The 19,661-nt window shown below is 42.2% G+C and overlaps 1 protein-coding gene across 1 annotated transcript in view; it reads left to right on the top strand.

The window, feature by feature from the left end:
• The window catches only part of LOC129328841 (monoacylglycerol lipase ABHD6-like), a 31,771-nt gene extending 12,630 nt beyond the window's left edge, over positions 1–19,141 (top strand). The window contains exons 2-9 of the mRNA XM_054978146.1: positions 3,837–3,951; positions 7,048–7,204; positions 7,858–7,971; positions 9,477–9,609; positions 12,219–12,370; positions 15,250–15,304; positions 15,842–15,942; positions 18,473–19,141. Coding sequence (XP_054834121.1) covers positions 3,860–3,951; positions 7,048–7,204; positions 7,858–7,971; positions 9,477–9,609; positions 12,219–12,370; positions 15,250–15,304; positions 15,842–15,942; positions 18,473–18,640 — 972 coding nt within the window. The 5' untranslated portion in view covers positions 3,837–3,859 and the 3' untranslated portion in view covers positions 18,641–19,141. The remainder of the gene's footprint in view (positions 1–3,836; positions 3,952–7,047; positions 7,205–7,857; positions 7,972–9,476; positions 9,610–12,218; positions 12,371–15,249; positions 15,305–15,841; positions 15,943–18,472) is intronic.
• Positions 19,142–19,661: the final 520 nt, after the last annotated feature.

Below are 19,661 nucleotides of genomic sequence, written 5' to 3'. Positions count from 1 at the left end.
ACGTCAGCCTTATAGCGCTATAGCGCTATTCTGCCATGGGTGGGAAACCTCTGCTACCTAGCACGGTTGGCTTTTGGGTTGGCCAAGCACAACATTGGTATAATAGAAGAGTGATATAGTGCAAATATGTGAAATTTTTTTTAAAGGGCGGGATTTTTAGGGCCCTGTTTACAGAGGCACTTTGACAGACCGTCAAATTGCGCTTTTCCCTTTTAATGTGACTGACTGGAAACGCAAGCAGTCATCAAAAGATGGGAGAATCCGTTCTAATAACGATAACAGAAGAAACGACTTCTAGTGCAAAACTGACGAAATAAGGGCCCGTGTGATGACAGCCACACACACACACCATCATACTTATGCTGGAGTTGGCCAGATCTCTGCATAAGAAAGCTAGTCTGTTGTCTTGTAGTCTCTGAAGAAAGCTGATCTGAAGAAAGTCTTGTAATTTGAAGAAAATGTTCATTTGAGGCAGAGAGATGAAGATAACCTTGTAGCATGAAGGAAGTCAATTTGAAGAAAATCATGTGATGTACAAGATAATTCCACCCGAGGCAGGAAGGGGAAAAAATGCAAGAGAAATAGATCTGAAGCATTCACTTGGAGCAGGAGACATAGGGCACAATTGTGTACCAACTGTGTCAGGTAATCCAGGTAGAATCCTCCAACTTGTTTCATATTCCGTGAGTCTTATATAGGGTTTTGAGATCTTTGTCTGCCTTAGAGAATTCTTAGAAATCTCCCTCCTTTCCAACTGGATTCAATCAGCTTACCTTGGTTCAACGTGGTTCATCTCATGTCGGCCTCTGACCCTGTAGTTTCACTCCTGCTTCCTGGTCTTCCTGGTCTTCCATCATAACTTTGATAAACATTTCTGCTTTTAACCACCTGGCCATAATCTTCTATCTTATTAATTGGCACATTCTGTTATCTCTTCACTTCATTTGGCCATCTTGCTGTTTATTCTCACCCCACTCATGAGCTTCTAGGATTTTAGTCCATTTAGTCCAATCACTATCACAACATTTGTAATCGCCCAGGAATTTCAGCCTTTTGACTTTATCTCACTTTTATATTGCACATATACATGCTTCCTTCTGTTCCAGCATTTCCTTCAGTGATGTTATAATACTCACCAGGAATATATTTTAATCTGTATATCAATATATTGTTTGGGTAATGCTACTAATAAAAATGTGTTTACCAGTTACATCTGGATAGCCTTCTTTGCCTCATCTGTAGGATCTGGTACAAAACAATTCAGTGTGGCCACCTCTGTGATCCAAATACTGTAGTATGAGGAAAGGCCCTTGCACTTGAAACAGCATTCCATATTGTGACATAAATTTGTTGTAGTTGTCCATCAACAACCACAAACTCTGAAATGATCACTAATTGTTACATCATAGGCAAATAAAGAATTTGTCAGTCCCTGGCAGTTAAATCCCCAAGTTCTCCACAGTTAACACGCAGGTGTTCCAGTTGAAGTAACTTTATTAGAGATCCATTCAGTACAAGGTGCTTAGATAGTGGAATTGGCAGAAGTGATGTATGTGGGGCTAGCAATGTTAGTTATAGGAAATATTCCCGCCTTGGGAAAGAGACTGTTAAGAGAAGGGTGTGTGTGGAGTGAGACATTGTTTTAGAGTAGACAGTGAGAAAGATGAATTTATCTTAGGTTCTCAAGAAGGATACACTTCAAGCCAGTTTCAGCTGGCAGTCAAGGACATTGGCTCAGCAGAGCGAGAAAGAGAAAGTAAACATTTGCGAGATAACTTACTGGCAGTGCAGTAACAAAGAACTTCCCATACTCTCAGAGATCAGAGGCAGAGCCCATATACATTTATGGCATATATGCAGGAGGCATATATGACAGAATCACATCCTCAGATGGAACTATTGCAAATTTAAGAATGCTAAGATGTCATGCCTGCAAGCCAAAGTGCTACACTGTAAAGATCTGCCGAGTAATGTTCAAAAGACTCCACTATTTGTTAGTAAGATAGAAGCTGTAGTGTCCAGAGGAGTTAGCCGTGTTAGTCTGTAGTAGCAAAATCAAAAAGAGTCCAGTAGCACCTTTAAGACTAACCAATTTTATTGTAGCATAAGCTTTCGAGAATCACAGTTGTCTTCGTCAGATGCATGGAGGGCAAAAAGAAACTGGTCAGATATAGAGGAGGAGAGGGGAGGGCGGAGTAGATGCAAACAGCTCCTTCTGATATGGAGATGCAAACAGCTCCTTCTGATATGGAGATCAGTTTGCTTCTGTTGAGGAAATCAGTTACCTCTGAAAATGAGATAACCATTCATAGTCCCCATGGTTATCTCATTATCAGAGGTAACTGATTTCCTCAACAGAAGCAAACTGATCTCCATATCAGAAGGAGCTGTTTGCATCTCCATATCAGAAGGAGCTGTTTGCATCTACTCCGCCCTCCCCTCTCCTCCTCTATATCTGACCAGTTTCTTTTTGCCCTCCATGCATCTGACGAAGAGAACTGTGATTCTCGAAAGCTTATGCTACAATAAAATTGGTTAGTCTTAAAGGTGCTACTGGGCTCTTTTTGATTAAGCTGTAGTGTAGATGTTTCACATGGATGTGTTGAACAGAGGCAAACCTTACAGTCACAAAAGGGCATTGCCTTCTAGGGAGGAACATGCTCACACCTTTGGGGATCAGGGCTCAAGGGGTATATAACATTTACAGAGAGAGACTGGGTAGCTTGTGTTTCCTTGTGTATTTTCTCAATAATTAGGGGGCTATATAGGTCTCATCATGCTTTATCAGATAGCATCTATCTTACAATATATCCTTCATTCTGTGTCCTGATGGAGAAATTGGTTGGTTTATTGCTCAAGAACTCCTTCAGGGTGTGGCCGTGGGCCGTGGCTCAGGAGTAGAGCATCTGCTTTACATGTGGAAGGTGCAAGGTTCAATCCACATCATCCCCAGCAGAAAGGAACAGTGGACTGACTGAAGATACGGCAGCTTCATGTGTGTCCATATGCCACAGCCTACCATCTGGGCTTACCATTAACCAATTACTGATTATGTTTAGAAGAAGAAGTTTTTGCTAAACTTTTCCTTTGATCAGGTATATAGAGAGTTGATGGCATGCTGTTGATGCCCAAACTATAATCTCAGATAGAAAAGTATCAGCAGTTTGGAATTTCCGTAGCACAATGGTCTTTCCAATGGGCTATCCCTGGAGTTGTTCCATATTTTAATGAAGTACTAGTCATGCATCCATCTGAATAGCAACTCAGAGAGCAATCCAAAGCAGAAGTATTCTTGCTATCTTTGGGGCCAATTTGGTCCTGCTGAGACCCCGTAGCTTGTTTTTCAACTGGAATTGTGTCACCAGAGCCTCCGAAGTGCACGTGCCTGCCATTTTGCCATGTTCTCTGGGGGCTCCCAAACTGCCTCCCCCTCTTTTCCCCCACTGGCCAGGTAAGTGGGACCAGGGGGCAAAGGGTAAAGGTGTGAGATCCATACCCCCACACGGGGACTGGCATCCCTCATGCACTAGAATGTAAATCCTCTCAATGTGCCACTGCCCTTGTTCATTATGAATATGTCAGCGGTTATTATTTGGTAGTGGTGCTATTCTCAGTCTGATGACAGTAGAGCATCTAATTTATTTTTTACTCAGAGATGATGACTCCCTGGGAGAAACTATGCCCACACTGATAAAGATGACTTGGCTTTTACTTAAGAAATTACTCAGTAATTTAAAAACCTTTACTGTATCACATGCACTTTTCTTTTCATTAATCCTGAGTGTTCACCTTGCTCCAATCCACCATTTTCTGTTCTGTGTTTTCACTATATACAGGTGCGAAAGCTTAACAAGCAAACATGGAGTTTATTTTGCCCATTGGCATCTTATTGATTACTTTTCTCACTGTCTACTTCCTGTGGCCTGTAGCACTGGTCAGGTTTTCAAGATGGTAAGTGGTATATATCTAGGAATGTATCTGTGAAGGTAAGCCTTGTTGTTAACAAACCTGTTTGTAAACCAGAACCATATATATGTTGTGAATATCCTATCTGCAATCATGGGCTGTACAAGAATGATGGAATTTGGTTATTTAATTTCTGTAGCTGTGAAATCTTAGCAATGCTAGCTTCTGGAAAGCAGTGTAATTCCTGGAAATGCAGAACAGAGTAACCAAGAATGGTAAATTATGAGAAGACCAATGTCATCATATTTGACAAACAACATTCTAGATATAAATTGACTTTGCAAGGACAAGATATTGAACACAGTTAAAACACTTTGTAGTCATGTTGAACAAACAAGTCATTGAACACATTTAATATGATAAGAAAATACAGATGTCACCAGGGCTTTTTTTCTGGGAAAAGAGGTGGTGGAACTCAGTGGGTTGCCCTCGGCGAAAGTGGTCACATGGCTGGTGGCCCCACCCCCTGATCTCCAGACAGAGGGGAGTTTAGATTGCCCTCCACACCGCTGGAGCAGTGTGGAGGGCAATCTAAACTCCCCTCTGTCTGGAGATCAGGGGGCGGGGCCACCAGCCATGTGACCATTTTCAAGAGGTTCCGGAACTCCGTTCCATCGCATTCCTGCTGAAAAAAAGCCCTGGATGTCACTGATTTGAACTTTTGGTAAGTTGCTTGTTGTCTGTTCTTTAAAAACATACTTGAACTTTCATCAGGGCCTTCTTGCTGCAGCCTTCATACTAAATCCAGCACTGCCTCCATACTGAGCCTGTAATTGGCGGATATCAATTCGCTGTCACTTATTTATTTTATTTATTTATTTGATTTGACTTATATCCCACCCTCCCCACAAATGGACTCAGGGCAGCTCATATCATCATTAAAACACAATAAATTAATAGTCAACTTTAAAAACAGATTTAAAAACTTACATTAAAATACTTCGGCACCATTATACATAGGCTACTTTGGATACTGATAAAAGACCTGGGCCATTTCTGCACGGCTTACCTGAACCCAGAACGCTGCGCAACATGCCGAAAAAAACCGTGGAAGATCACATTTTCTCACAGGAGTTTTGCGCAATGTTGTGCAAAACTCGCGTGAGAAAACGCAATCTTCCCTGTTTTTTTCGGCATGTTGCACAGCGCTCCGGGTTCAGGTAAGCCATGCGGAAACGGCCCCGCATGAGTCAGAGCTGTGGGTGAAACACACATAGCCAAGGGCAGTCATAGAAGAGGTAGCGATCTTAGATAGGATACGAGGGGACACTCTCTTTGTGATTAGGTTGTGAAAATGAAAACCTTTCCTCATTGTTATCATTTTCCCTTGGAAGTTCTTCCAATATTTGCTGTGAGGCCCAGAAGAGAATTATGGAGGACAAGAGGGGGATCTGCAAAGACTGAAGGCTGAGAGGAAAACCACACCTCTTCCTCTCTTGTTTCCAGAAGGACAGCTGGTGGAGCCAACCTACTAATGGGAGGGGCTTGGAACTGAAAATGTACAGGTCTCCTTTTTACCTCCAAGCCTCCCAACTGCTAGCCAGTGATGGCTTGTGGGGGAGGGGGCTTAGATCAGAAACCCCATCACACCTTCCTCTCCATATCTCCCTGACTGGTCCATACTTACTCTCCATGCCACCAATGGTCCTCCCTCCTGTCATCACCAGCACCAGCACCACCAGTTCCTCGGCTCCCATCACCTCCTCCTTCCATCAACATTGCCACCAACTCCTCCTCCTGTCACTCCTGCCTCTTATTATACCCATCCCCTTCTTGCCTCTCCTCTTCTCTTGCCCTGCTTTGCTCCCTCTTCCCATCCTCATGCTGCCATTTTCTCCTCTTCTCCATTGCTGCTCCTTATTTTTTCCTTATGTGCCCAGTTATGCTAACCATAATCTCATGAGATACTGGATGGCATTTATTTTTAGGTTACAATGAGCGGAACCACAAGTGACAAAAGGCACAGGTTGGACACTTGTCAGCTTCCCTCAAGTTTTGATGGGAAATGTAGGCAGCTTGGCGGAATGTTGGACAAGTGACAGTTGAAAAGTCCATTGGACAGCAGTCAGAGAGCCAAGCTGCAAGACTAGGATGCCTACATTTCCCATCAAAACTTGAGGGAAGCTGACAAGTGTCCAACCTGTGCCTTTTGTCACTTGTGGTTCCGCTCAATATGTCTGCACCCACACACATCTTGCTTCTTCAGTTTTGAGGTTTGTAAAGCCTTCCAATTTTGTTATTTTTTTATTTTTCTGCAAACCTGGGGTTCTCCTCAATTCTTACAAAACATCCCCCTTTTTGTCCTTGGCCCCATTATTTTGATTTGTGATCAGCAGTGTAGAGCCAGGTTCAATATTAAATATATGATTTTGGTTGGAATCATAAAAGCACCTTCCTGGTAGTAAGCACTATTAAACAAAATGAGACTTATTTCTGAGTAGCCCTGCTTAGGCTTGCTCCTAATGTTTGGGGAAAGAATTCTCAATTTAATGTGGAAATTATATCTAACTCTTAGTTTTCTCTGTGATGACATTACCATAAGGTTGACCATTTCTAGAGAACACTTACTAGATTTTAATTCCATTCTCCAAGGTTGGCTTTTACGAGACTATGTTTTCAAATTATATTGTTTATGTTTCTTGATAAATTTTCATTGCCCTGACCTGGATAGCCCAGGTGAGCCTGATCTCATCAGATCTCAGAAGCTAAGCAGAGTTGGCTTGGTTAGTAATTAGATGGGAGACCTCCAAAGAAGGCCAGGGATGCAGAGGCAGTCACTGGCACACCACCTCTGTTAGTCTCTTGCCATGAAAACCCCACCAGGGGTCGCCATAAGTCAACTCTGACTTGAGGGCACTCTCCACCACCAAGTAATATTTGTATATATGTGGAAAGGGAATAGACTGACCATTGTATGATGGCCCAAGAACTAGGTAAAACTATGTTTGAGCTATATTACTTTATAGGGGAGCACAAATGATTGTTAGAGAGACAACACGGCAGCTTAAAAATGCTAGAAAAGTATAACAACAATGGTAAAAATGAATTTTTGTCCATTTATCTTGTCCTCTTTGCTTTTAGGGCTGGTCAAAAAATAAATGGCTTGCAAGTGAGATATGTTGAACATAATGGCTACCGGTTCTGTTACTTGTCCCGTGGGAAACCTGGCCTTCACCCCTCCATCCTGATGCTTCACGGCTTTACGCTTGACAAAGACCTGTGGTTAATCACCCTTTACGTAAGTTTCCACTTTTTCAGAAATGCAGTTACTGAAGAACATTTTTGATTTGCTAGTGAGTACAGACAGATTCACCTAGTCCTGTTACCTCTACTTGCCTCCACAATTATTTTATTTTCATTTTATTTTAAGAACCTCCTTTTCAGCTTTGACATGACACTGCTTCACACAAGGTTACTTGAAATTTTTGACGGAGACAAAAGTACTTTCAGGGTGAAATGTCATTATAATTTGAAGTGTGTGTGTGTGTGTGTGTTTGGAGTGTGTGTGTGGAAACCCTGTTCCTAATTCTTAACATGTTTTTCCTGGTTGTCTTCTTACACCATGATACTACCCTCGTTTTATATGCTTCCTTTTTCTGCAATATTTTTGGCATCCTTTTGATTTGGAGTGAGAGCATAATGCTCTTTTTAATTCCATCAGATTTGTACGCAGCCAGTCATAGAAGACTATTATATATGGAGATGTGCTCACAATCACATTAAACAATTTAAATATTTTAAAACAGCAGTATAGGTGGAGACAGTTGCGTGGGTAGTAAAATGTACCAAAGACATGATAGTGAGGTTACATAATGTCTGAACTTTCATTTCTTGAATGTATAAACATTGCTCTCTGAGAGTCTCAAAACCTGATATTTTTTCCCCTCCAAGTTCTTTCCTAAGAATATCCATGTGGTCTGTCTTGACCTGCCTGGTCACGGGGAAACCTCTTGTTTGCCAGGAGATAGATTCACTACATTTGACCAGGTGAAAAGGATACACCAGGTAAGGCCTTGTTCTACATGTGTATGTTAAATCGCAACTAACTTATGCCAACCGCAGCAAGGAGTTTTCAAGGCAAGAGAGAAGCAGAGGTGGTTTGCCATTGCCTTCCCTCACAGTGTTTTCCTTGGTAGTCTCCCATCCAAGTTCTGACCCTGCTTGGCTTCTAAGATCTGATGAGATTGGGCTATACCATGCTGCCTTCCCTCCCCTTTCTACATGTAGGTAGATGTTTTCCAACCGAAAGACTGACAAGTGAGAAGTTCTACTAAACATGCACCTTTGGGGGCCAGAGATTCATCTAGATCAGCTACGTCATCATGATTGTCACTGCATAAATAGGGCTGTTAAGAGAAACCTAGCTATCAACTTGGTGGCCTTTGCCTTAGGGCAGCCCTGGCAGCACAGGGGGGATTTCAGGCTTCAAATGGAACCAAAGAGGTGTACGTGTTCCAGCTGACCTTTGAGTCCAACACCCTGCCTGAAAACCTGATAGTAAACAAAAAAGTGTTAAAGCCGTACAACAAGGGACTTGGAGGACGCAAAAGAACTGAAACATTCTTATTTTTAAAAAATTATTTTCAACTTAAAATTGGGCTTCAAAGCCTGAACATGTTTTGATAAAACTATTTTCTATATGGGGTGCAAAAACAGAAATACAGAACAGAAGCCAACAAATTTTTAAGAGTCAGAGAAGTTACAAATATGTCAGGGGGAAAAACACAGGGATTGGGAACAAAGAGATAAATAACTCTGGATGGATTGGCCAAATTCTTAGATAGTGTAGAATTGCAAACTCTCCTCAGCTCAGCATTCAGATAAAATGCAGTAACTCAGCTAACTTGGTTGATATACTTACTGACTGTCCTGCTATCAGCTGCAGATATGAGAACGGCTTCAAACTTAGCTCAGTGGAGTGGTAGGTCAGGGGTAGAACCCACCTCCACTATCTTTTGTTGTCATGGACATTGCAACATTCTCTCCAGATGGAAGCTATGCACAACTCATCTGAGAACTCCCACTATTATTTAGAAAATTTAGCAAACTAATCCAGAAAGACAGGATGCTTGATGGTATTCAAGGCTTGGTGGTATTTTAAAAAAGAGGTCCAGGAGAATCAACAAGGGCCTATGCATGGTGCCTCTCTCTGGAGAAGGTTGTGTATCAGGGCAACCATGGCAGTTTCAGCTCCAAAACTGAACCTGAATCTGCACTGAAATGGGTATAGGAAACCTGTATCACTTAAGAAGGCCTGGGATTGTCTGGCTACCACTCAACTATCACGCCCAAATAGAGAATGTTTGTTACCAGATGATAGTTGTTAAACTCATTAGGGTCCAGGGACTGCTTCTTCAATCTGAAAAGCAGTTACAGCAATTGACTATCCATGATTTTTCCTACCCAGTTCAGATACTACATGCATCCATAGTCTTCCTTTACAAATAAGCCCAAGACAGCATTATAACACATAGCATGCGCTGTGTCTTCATTCACTCATCTTGTTCTAGTTTGTTGAGTGCACTGGTCTGAATGGAAAGCCTTTCCACCTGGTTGGCATCTCCATGGGCGGAATGATTGCCGGGGTTTATGCTGCTCATTATCCATCTGAGGTCTGCTGTCTGTCCCTCCTTTGTCCAGTTGGTGAGTGTTAAAATGCAGTTATGTCAAGGGGAACTCAGAAGTGGCTTATGTCAGAATGAAGAGGCCAAGACATCGGTTTCACTATCCAGACTGGTGATAGAAAGTGCTGTCAAGTCATAGCTGACTTACGGCGACCCCTGGTGGGGTTTTCAAGGCAAGAGACTAACAGAGGTGGTTTGCCATTGCCTGCATCTCCAACCATGGCCTTCTTTGGAGGTCTCCCATTCAATTACTAACCAAGGCTGACCCTGTTTAGCTTCTGAGATCTGATGAGATCAGGCTTGCTTGTGCTATCCAGGTCAGGGAAATATCCAAGACTACAGGGAGGGAAATTTAATCAGATATCATAATCCATGGCACCTAGCCAAGATGATAAAAGAGAATCTCCATTGCTGGAGGTGGCACAAGCACATTAAATACAAGTGCTAAGTGATAACATCAGAACAGGTGAAGTCCTTGGTGTACTGTTTGTGAGCCCTCCAGAGCAAAATCCAGGATGCTAGACTAGGAGGTAGAGATGGGCACAACCCCAAAAAAATTGCTGATCTAGCTGATCGTGGATCGGCGCCGGTGACAATCCCAACTAAATGATCCACACCGATCATCTCCCGTTCCCAATCTGTAGATTGTGGATCATGGAGGCCAAAGCGGGGCGCGCTGCTATTCCCAGCTATGTGGGAAGGTGGGTGTTGGCAGCGGCCACCGGGCTCGGTGGGCACGGGGAGACGGCAACGAACCGCCTCCCCTCAGGGGGCAGGGGGTCTGGCTGCTCGCCGGCGGCACCCCCCATGTGCCCGCCCGCCAGCCCAAAAAGGAGCGCGCTGGCGAGAAAAGAACGATGGGTGATGCCGGCGGCATCTGTGTTTGCGTTTGGTCGTCTGTGTTTGGCCGTCAGAGCTGCCTATCAGGGTTTGCAGGGATGAGATTGGAGTGCCCATGGCTACAGAACACCCCCTTCCCCCTCCCTCCCCTGGGTGTCTTCTCCCAACTGGTGACTGCTTTGCTGCTCTGTGGTTGGAAGGAAGCCCTGCTGATCAAGGAAAGCTGGGCTTCCATTCGGGTTTCCAGGGCGACAGAAGGAGGGGAAACACAGCTCAGGCATTCCCCGGGCTCTGTTGCCCCAGGAATAGATTACTGGCGCCTGAGTGTCTGGCTTCCCGATCCAAACACGATCCAGCCCCGATCCAGCCCCCTCCCGATCGCTGGATCGTTGGCCGTGGCCGATCACGATCCGCTGAGTCATGATTGTGCGATCACCATTATTGTGAGGTTTTTTGGATCATAATGCGGATCGTGCCCATCTCCACTAGGAGGTTTACTGATCTGACCCAGGAGGGCATCTCTTATTTATTCCCTGAGCTTCTTGTATTACAAATCGGATGTAATGTAGTGAAATAAGTTAATAAACAGTGGCCAGCAATCAGCTGTAGGGTGGCGGGGTAGGTTGTCAGGCCAAGCTGGGCAACCAGCAAGAGGGTGTGTGTGTGATGTCAGCAATATCTTTGATGTCACTACGTCACTTATGGGTACGACACAGAAGTGACAATGGTAGCTTTAGGAATCACCACAATTCCATGGTAAAGCACTACAACGATTCCAAGAGCTACCATTGTCCCTTCTGGCTTCTCCCTGGAAGTGATGTGCTGATGACAAAGGTTTTTAACCCCCCCCCTTTATTTCCCTCCCACCACCAATTCTAATGGCAGTGGGCAATGGATCAAATCCCCGGGAGATTGTCTACCATGAGCACCTGGTAAGCCTAGTGGTGAGTCCTGAAGCCACCAGAACTCCAGGGGCAATGGCAGCAGGGGGAGGACTCTCCCTCCCTTGCCACCATCACCTCTGGAGGGAGGCAAGAGGGGCCCCCTCTCACCCCTCTGCAGCTCATCTTCATGAATTTCAGATAAGGGGTGGGAGCAATCACTGGTAGGGCAGGGGCCCCTCCAATCACCCTACAACTGACTGCCACAAGCTGCTGCCCTGAAGCTCCTGCAGTTGTGACTCTGAGGTAACCATAGCAAAGGATAGGCTCTCAAGCTGTTGTCATCAGTTGTCGGGTAGGGAGCCCCCTACAAATGATTTACAAATGATTGTAGGGAGCAAATGATTTACAAATGATTTACAAATGATTGTAGGGAGCCCCCTACAAATGATTTACAAATGATTGCCGGCCACTTCCCCGAAGCTGCTCCACCCTATAATTCTGGGAGCCCATCCTTCGCTTTTGCTCTCAAGCCCAGAGTCATCACACCTGTACCTACAACTGTGGCCCATCTTTCTCTTTCCTTTCAAGTTACCAACTTTTTTCTAGTTGCTTTTAACAGCCCCACACAGAGTCAATAAAGTGAAGTGTTTCCTGAAAAAAAAGTTAACTATGTGATGGCAAAATGCTTCAACTGCTCTGTGTTTGGTTTGCCATGCTGCAATAGAAGATACTGGAGGCCTTCCAGGAAAAAGCTCACTACCGTCGCAAATACTTCCCATTTCCTCCCTACTTCTGGCATGGTCCTAGTGTTCTCTTCTCCCATGACCAGATGCAGTTCTGAATCCTGTCTTCAAATTTCCCCAGGATGCTTCTAAACTGTGCATTCTTCTCTTCTAATCCTTAGGCTTGAGGTACCCAACAGATACTGACATCATGAAGCGTGTCAAAGAGGAGAGAAAAAAACATGATGAAGTCCCTATGGTTCCTTCAAATACTCAACAAGGAGCAGAGTTTTACAGAATTGGTCTATACAATACTTATAGAATACCTGGACAGGTGAAAAAGTGGCATTGTAAATGTGGGGGAACACTGTGATGCTCTTATCTAAGTTAACACTTGTGTTCATATTGCACTGTAAAGTCATAAGGAACAGAAAGACATAAAGACCATCTAGATCTTATGTTAGCCCTTTTCAGGCATTACGTTTGACCACACATGTGGCAAGCACATGTTACACGCATTCCTTTTAACATGTGCAATTGCCATTTTGTCTGAAAAGGGCAAGGCACATATATTCCAGAGCATATGTTCTGGTAGGTGTTTCTTGTGTCTGAAAATAATGAGTATTGCCCTTTACAGGCAAAATGACGGTCACAAGTATCAGGAAAATTACTTGCAGCACATTCTCCCTGTATGCCTGGTTAAATATAATGCCTGAAAAGGGGATGATCACAAACTCTTATTTCCTTTCCACAACATTTGTTAGCATAGTAAATGTTTTACAGTTCCTATTTTTGTTTAATCTGTGAGTTGCATTGAGAGAGTTGCAAAAAATCCCATGACTGGTCATGGATTTGAACCTTGGTCTCTTACTGCTCCCTTTCCGTTGAATCATGTACAGATTTTGGGAAGGGTCTTCTTCTCAGACATTCATATTTACATCACCCAACTATTGATTTAATCCATCCAGATTTGGAATCATTTACACACTATTTATTTATTTATTTATTTATTTATTTATTTATTTATTTATTTATTTATTTATTTATTTATTTATTTATTTATTTATTTATTTATTTATTTATAATCTACCCTCCCCACAAGTGGGCTCAAGGCAAGGTACAACATTGATTAAAATACAACTTAAAATCAATCATAAAAACAGATAAAATACTGTACCCCTTTTGGGGCAACCAGTGTGAGTGGACTCTCCATACCCCTTGTAGAGGGAGACTGGTGGAAAGGCTTGGCAATGATGGGCTAAAATTAGCCTCCATCATATGCCTGGAGGAACATCTCTGTCTTACAGGCCCATCTAAATGATACAAGATCCTGGCAGGCCTGACTGTCCTCAGACAGAGAGTTCCACCAGGTTGGGGCCAGGACTGAAAAGGCCCTGGCCCTGGTAGAGGCCAGCCGAGCCTTCCTAGAGCCAGGGACCACTAGTAGATGTTTTCCGCATTTTGTGTCTTCCATGTGGCCTCTCTCTTGTTTCATATTTGATGGTGCACGGAAACTAGGAAGGAAATTTGTTTGTTCCAAGGACTGGCTCAGACACAGTTGAATAACCAAAAAATTATTTCATGGGGAAACAACTGTTCTTATGACAAGTTGTCCTCTTGTCTATGAAATAGTGTGTGATGCTCCCATCCCAAGCATCAAATTGGAGGGGGCAACACACCGAGGAGGAAAGTTTGGCAACTGGTCTGAAAATTAAATGGAGAGGTTGTCTCACTTCTGTCAGTGGCAGTTCCAAAGTGTAGGTGGGCCTCCAAAAACATGCCAGTCCTTGCTGTCATAGCAAGGAATCAATGGCAAGAGGGAACCATCAATACAGGCTGTTGATTGGATCTCAAGAGGTAGGGGGGCTCTTATGGAGTGGGGCGGTCCTTCAAGTGTATGGGATTTCAAGGCATGAAAAGTTGTTTCTTAAAGAAATATAATGTTGGGTATCATCAGCAGATTGATGACACCTCAGTCCGTACATACAGATGATCTTGTTCAGGGCTACATATAAAGAATACATTATTATTAATAAATATTGTGAAAGGCAACCTGAGCCTCTGGGAGGAACAAACTCCATAAACAGATTTCCCGTACTTTAAGAGACACCTCATTCAGATCAGGACCATGGCACAGAATGGGAGGGGTTTAAAACCTTTTTCCTGTTTCCCAGTATATTTCCCCTATGGGGCAAACAGAAGCTCCTGTTGAGGGGATTGGGAAAACTGTGGGAGGAGGGGGGAATGGTTAAAACTCTTGTCATTGCCATGCTGCTCCCCAATGGTTGCTAATTATCTCTTAATTCTCTTAAAAATCATGGCACAGAAAAACCAGAGAACATTTTAATCTTCAAGGACATTCCATTGCTGACCTAAGAGGGGCAGTCCTCAAACATACACACTTCAAAGGAAGATTGCAATGTGAGATTGTTGAAACTTAATTCATTCACAAGTTCAGAACAATAGACTCAGTAGGGACATAGGATTCTTGCCTCACTACAGATGCTAAATGTATGCATTTCCTTCCCTGCTTTAATCAAGCAGATTACATATTGCTTTGTACTTTTGCATCCTGACTCTCTTCTTTACAACACCCCTGCCACCTTCTGATGGATATAAGGGCTCAGGGATCTCCATTCTGCCTTGAGTCTGATGAAGGGAGCTTGACTCTTGAACGATTAAATCATGGAAAATCTTATTTGCCTTTAAGGTGCTAATGGACTTGTATCTTGCTCTTTGACTGCAGACCAACACAGCTACCCACCCCAAATGATCTATCTCATAAATCCACAGGGTTCCTATTCATGTTTCTCCTTTTCCTTAACATAGATTGACGAGTAGGTCATTCTAGAAGGGAACTTCAGAATCCTAAAGGTTCTGCTCCTAAAGTTACTGAGAGCTGTGTGTCCTCTCACTCCTGCAGCCTTTGCCGTTTGTATGAACGGTAACCTTACCATGTGCAGAATGCATTAGATGAGGAGATTATGCCACTCCTGCTCTTAACAGGATCCCCACCCCTCCTTTTCTGTGCAACCTACAAAACTCCAGAATCTTTCCTTTTATGTGGAGTTCCTTTGAAGGAAGAATATAGCACAGGCTCTTTTGAATCTCTCTTGCAAACCCTGAGTGAAACGAGAGGATTGCTTGCTGTTTGATGCATGCTGTGATCCTGCCCTACACTTTCTATGATCAGATTTTTATTTTTCCTAATAGATCGTAAAAGGGTTCTTTCAAGATTGGCTGGTAGAGAACAATTTTTTCAAAAAATGTAAGTACAGTTGCAAGAATGACACATGCTTATTTGCAAAGCTGAAAGGGGCTTGTGGACATGAGAGGTATTGCTGAGGTTATGGATTCAGGTTCACCCACTGCAGTGAATTCCAAAATGCTTCATCCCCAGAAACTCCACACATTCTTATGATCATGTCCCACAGTACCTTGCTGCCTTCCTTTACACATACTTCCAGAATCATGGGTAGTTAGTTCTTCAATACTGTACATTACAACAATGCCGAAGTGCACATGTGAATAATACAACTACATTAAGAGGAGCATGTAGTATAGTATGTCTCTTCCCAAATATTTATTGCTAGGGAGGAAGGGGAGATCATCATCATAAGAAAAAACACCATTCATTCATTCATTCATTCGGAAAATTTATAAGCCACCTCTCTGGAGACTTGCTAATCAGAGACTCACAAAGTAATACCAATACAATAAAGGAAAATAATAATAGCAAGTAGAAAACCAGGACTGGCCTTGGTCACTTAGCTGTGTTACTTGTATACATTTCTTTATTTTACAGGTTTTTTAGATGTCTTCGGAGATGAGTCCTTGTACAGTCTTCAGGAAAACATGAGCAAAATCAGGGCTCCAACACAGGTCATCTGGGGGAAGGAAGACAAGGTAAAAACTTCTTAAATCTTGTTAAGTGCACCTCACTTCTCCAAGCAACAAGACATTCTATGGGTTAGAGTTGCCAACCTCCAGGTAGTGGCTGGAGATATCTAGCAATTACAACTGATCTTCAGAAGACAGAAATCAGTTCCCCAGGAGAAAACGGCTGCCTTGGAAGGTGAACTGTATGGCATTATACCCAGCTGAGGTCTCTCCCCTTCCCAAACCCTGCCCTCCCAAGGCTCTTCCCCGCAAATATCCAGGAATTTCCCAACCTGGAGCTGGCAGCCCTAGTTAGTAGTCTGTCAATATTGCTCAGCCAAATGTTTCAGGCATGAAAAAACAACCTGCTATCATATGAATAAGCAAGACTTTCACATAATCTCTTAAGCAGCAAGTGTCCTCGTTTGCAGCATAAACCAATGTAGTAGCATACTTAGTTTGCTATCTATGGGACTCCATCAAAAAAAACTCCTGTATTTGAATACAGGGAAGAGTATATCATCATAATATAACTAACTTATTCCTCCAGAGAAGTTAACCATGTTAGTCTGTAGTCACAAAATAGTAAAGAGTCCAGTAGCACCTCTAAGACTTAAAGGTTAGTCTTAAAGGTGCTACTGGACTCTTTACTAACTTATTCCTGAAGAACAGCCTGTGCCAACTGAATCATTATATATTTTTTAAAATTCTATTTAATCAGTTTTAATATATTAATTTATTATCTGATGCAGAGCCAGCATCAGCAATCCGTGAGGTGGGGCAAATGTCAAAGCCTGAGGGCCTCCCAGGGCATACCAGCTTTGAAATATTTTTTTTAATATATATATTAAACAAAAGCTCAGTGGCACCTTAAAGACTAACAATTGACATTTGCCATTGCAAGTTGCAATAAAAGGCAGAGATCCATGTTTCTGATTGCTTCAGATCAGAGGCCATAAAAGCAAGAGGTAATAAAACAGTGAAACTCCATAGCACAAATTCACATCAAGCCTTGACTCCTCCCCCTTTCCCCATAAGATTTCCCAGTATGCTTTTCCTTCACGTATCTATAGAGATTAGAGATGGGCACAAACCAAAATACGAACCAAAATTAAGCACAAACCAGGCCGGTTCGTGGTTCGCGAACCACGGTTTGTCAGATCCTATTTCTGATGAACCGCCACAAACTTTTAGGCTGGTTCGTTTTTTGGTTCATCACTGCAGACAGCCTGGTGCCAATCAATCAGTTTCGTAGGCAACAGAGGATGGACTTCCTGCAGACCTTCTGCTGACCCAGAAGTGACCTTCTGCTGACCCAGCAGTGAAAATTTTCTGACCTGGAAGTGACATTTTCACGAACCAAACGAGCTGGTTTGTGAACCAGGAGCAGGTTTGTGAAAGTTTGTGGTTCATAGTTCGTGAAATTTGACGAACCACAAACCACATGGTTCGGGGTTTTCCCGGTTCGTGCCCATCTCTAATAGAGATGCAAGGCTCTGTTGCTAGTCAATAGTTCAGAGAGTTGGGGAACAGTAATATAAGCAGTAATAATTGTCTTATAGCAGCAATATAAAGATTAATAAGTCATAATGGCAAAAATGTTTCCAATGAAAAGTAATAGCCAACTTTACATGAAGAGTGGTGAAAATTTCTTCTGAGTTGTAAGTATATTGGGAATCTAAGTTATGAATCAAAATAGCAGTGGTGAGGGAACAAAAGGTTGTTTTTTTCTAAGTGTCTTGGATTGTTTTTGTGGAATTTTAAACATACTGCAGTTGACAGACTGAGCCCATCTGACTAAGGAAATATGAGCACTTTTCCCATGTTAACTGTAGAGTGCAATAATATACTAAACCACTTTCCCACTGAAAACCAAGCACTTCACACTATGGCTGCATCCACAGAGTGCCAATTTTTCTTTTCTTTTTGGCGGGAGATTTTAATTAAAAACGTATTAACTACAACAAAAAAAGAGAGAAGGAACAAAAACATACCAAGAAAGCACATTGTCAAAAAAAATTACCCATTACATACTATCCACATAAACATAAAAACAAAAGTACGTTTCTACTGCCAGGGTGACAATTTTCTGTGTTGCTTTCATGAAACCAAGAAAGCAAAATTTTGTATGAATTCTAAGCAAATTGAAATAGGAAAGGGTGTTGTTAAAGAAGAAAGAGTAGAGCAAAAAGGGTGGGGCCAAATAGAAGAGGGTGTGGTTAAAAGAGAAAGGGTTGTACCAAAGGAGAAAGGATCTTGGTTTACCCTATTACCAAGAGCCCACAAAAACTTGGCATTGGTCTGCCTGATCATATAACACAATACAGTCCTAATGAAACTTTGATGTAGGCACATCTTGCATTCCACCCTTTAATTCCTTGTTCTAGGGTACTTTGATTGCTAAGAGCTCTCTTCTCTTTGACTTCTCTACATCCTATGTATTTATTGAAAATATTTATGATATGAACCTCCTTTTCCCAACGTGTGAGCCCAATGCAGCTTTAAAAAGTGCAGACATAATATGAGTAAATGCTATAATTCAATTATCTGTCTACAGATAGTGGATCAATCTGGAGCAGAAGTTTTAGCCAAAGGCATTCCTAATTGCCAGTTGTATCTGCTGGAGAAATGTGGACACTTCCTACCAATTGATTGCCCCAAGCAATCTGCTCAGCTCATCTTGGACTTCTACACTTCTTACATGAAGAATAAGAAACTGGCATAAACCAAGAACCAAAACAGTTAGGATATTTAATGTGAAATTTGGAAAGGAAGGGAGGGGGCACTGTAGTAGTTTTCTGTAATAATTTGTCAAGTTCCTTTTGCCAAGCTTGGTTTTTATTTCCTTCTTTCTGTACATTGAAACCTGTAGTTGACCCTTTCCAGATTAATGAAGCATTATTCCCAAAATGTACTTCCTAATGGTACAGAAACAAACTTCTACAGAACCATAATCTATAGTAATAGAAGTTTGATGGGTTGGTTCCAGTGATTTGCCAGCAGAAAGTGATGGTCACAGTCCTGGCAGAGCGCCTTTACACTGAGCTGATTAACAAAAGCTTTATTATTAGAAATGATAAACTGGATAGGAAAGTGGAGAGATAGCTATCTGCCAAGCTAGTTTAAGTGTGTGTCTATGGAGTTCTAGAAGGACAGCCTAAGATTACTAATATGCTGAGACAAGAGGAAAGGGTCCATAAGAAAGAAGGTAAACCCCTACAGTCCTATCTAGAACTTACTTGCTCCTTGCAGAATCTTCTTCTCTTCAGCTCCTTCTTTGTATACTGGAATTTGCTGTACAGAGATCATCCCCTCATTCCTCTCTCCCAAGCAGTCCTTCCTGACCTAGGGAAAGATCCCTAGCTTTTTTTGTGGAATCTACATATTGAAGTTTTGCTTTGTGCTGAATCCTAAAAATATATTACATATTTTACCAAGTAATATAATAAAAGAGCATAGTGCACTTTTTAAATATGTAGTGACAGTGGTAAGAGTAGTATATGCTACAAAATGGAAGGCAGAATCTTATCCAGATATGACTGATTAGATGAATATATTGTATGAATATGTGTCAATGGCAGAATTAACTTCTTACATGCATAATAGACCAAACCCAGAATTTCAGGAAAAACTGAAAGTTTTTTTTAAAATATGTAGCTGTAAACTAAGGAGAATTAAATATAAGTAATATTAAAATAGATCAATTGTCAAGCTAAATAGTTAAGTTAGCATGCTAATATGCTGAA

Source organism: Eublepharis macularius, chromosome 4 (assembly GCF_028583425.1).
Source record: "Eublepharis macularius isolate TG4126 chromosome 4, MPM_Emac_v1.0, whole genome shotgun sequence".
Classification (NCBI taxonomy): Eukaryota; Metazoa; Chordata; class Lepidosauria; order Squamata; family Eublepharidae; genus Eublepharis; species Eublepharis macularius.
The sequence above is the reverse complement of the archived record's forward strand: the minus strand, read 5'-3'. Positions and strand labels throughout refer to the sequence as shown.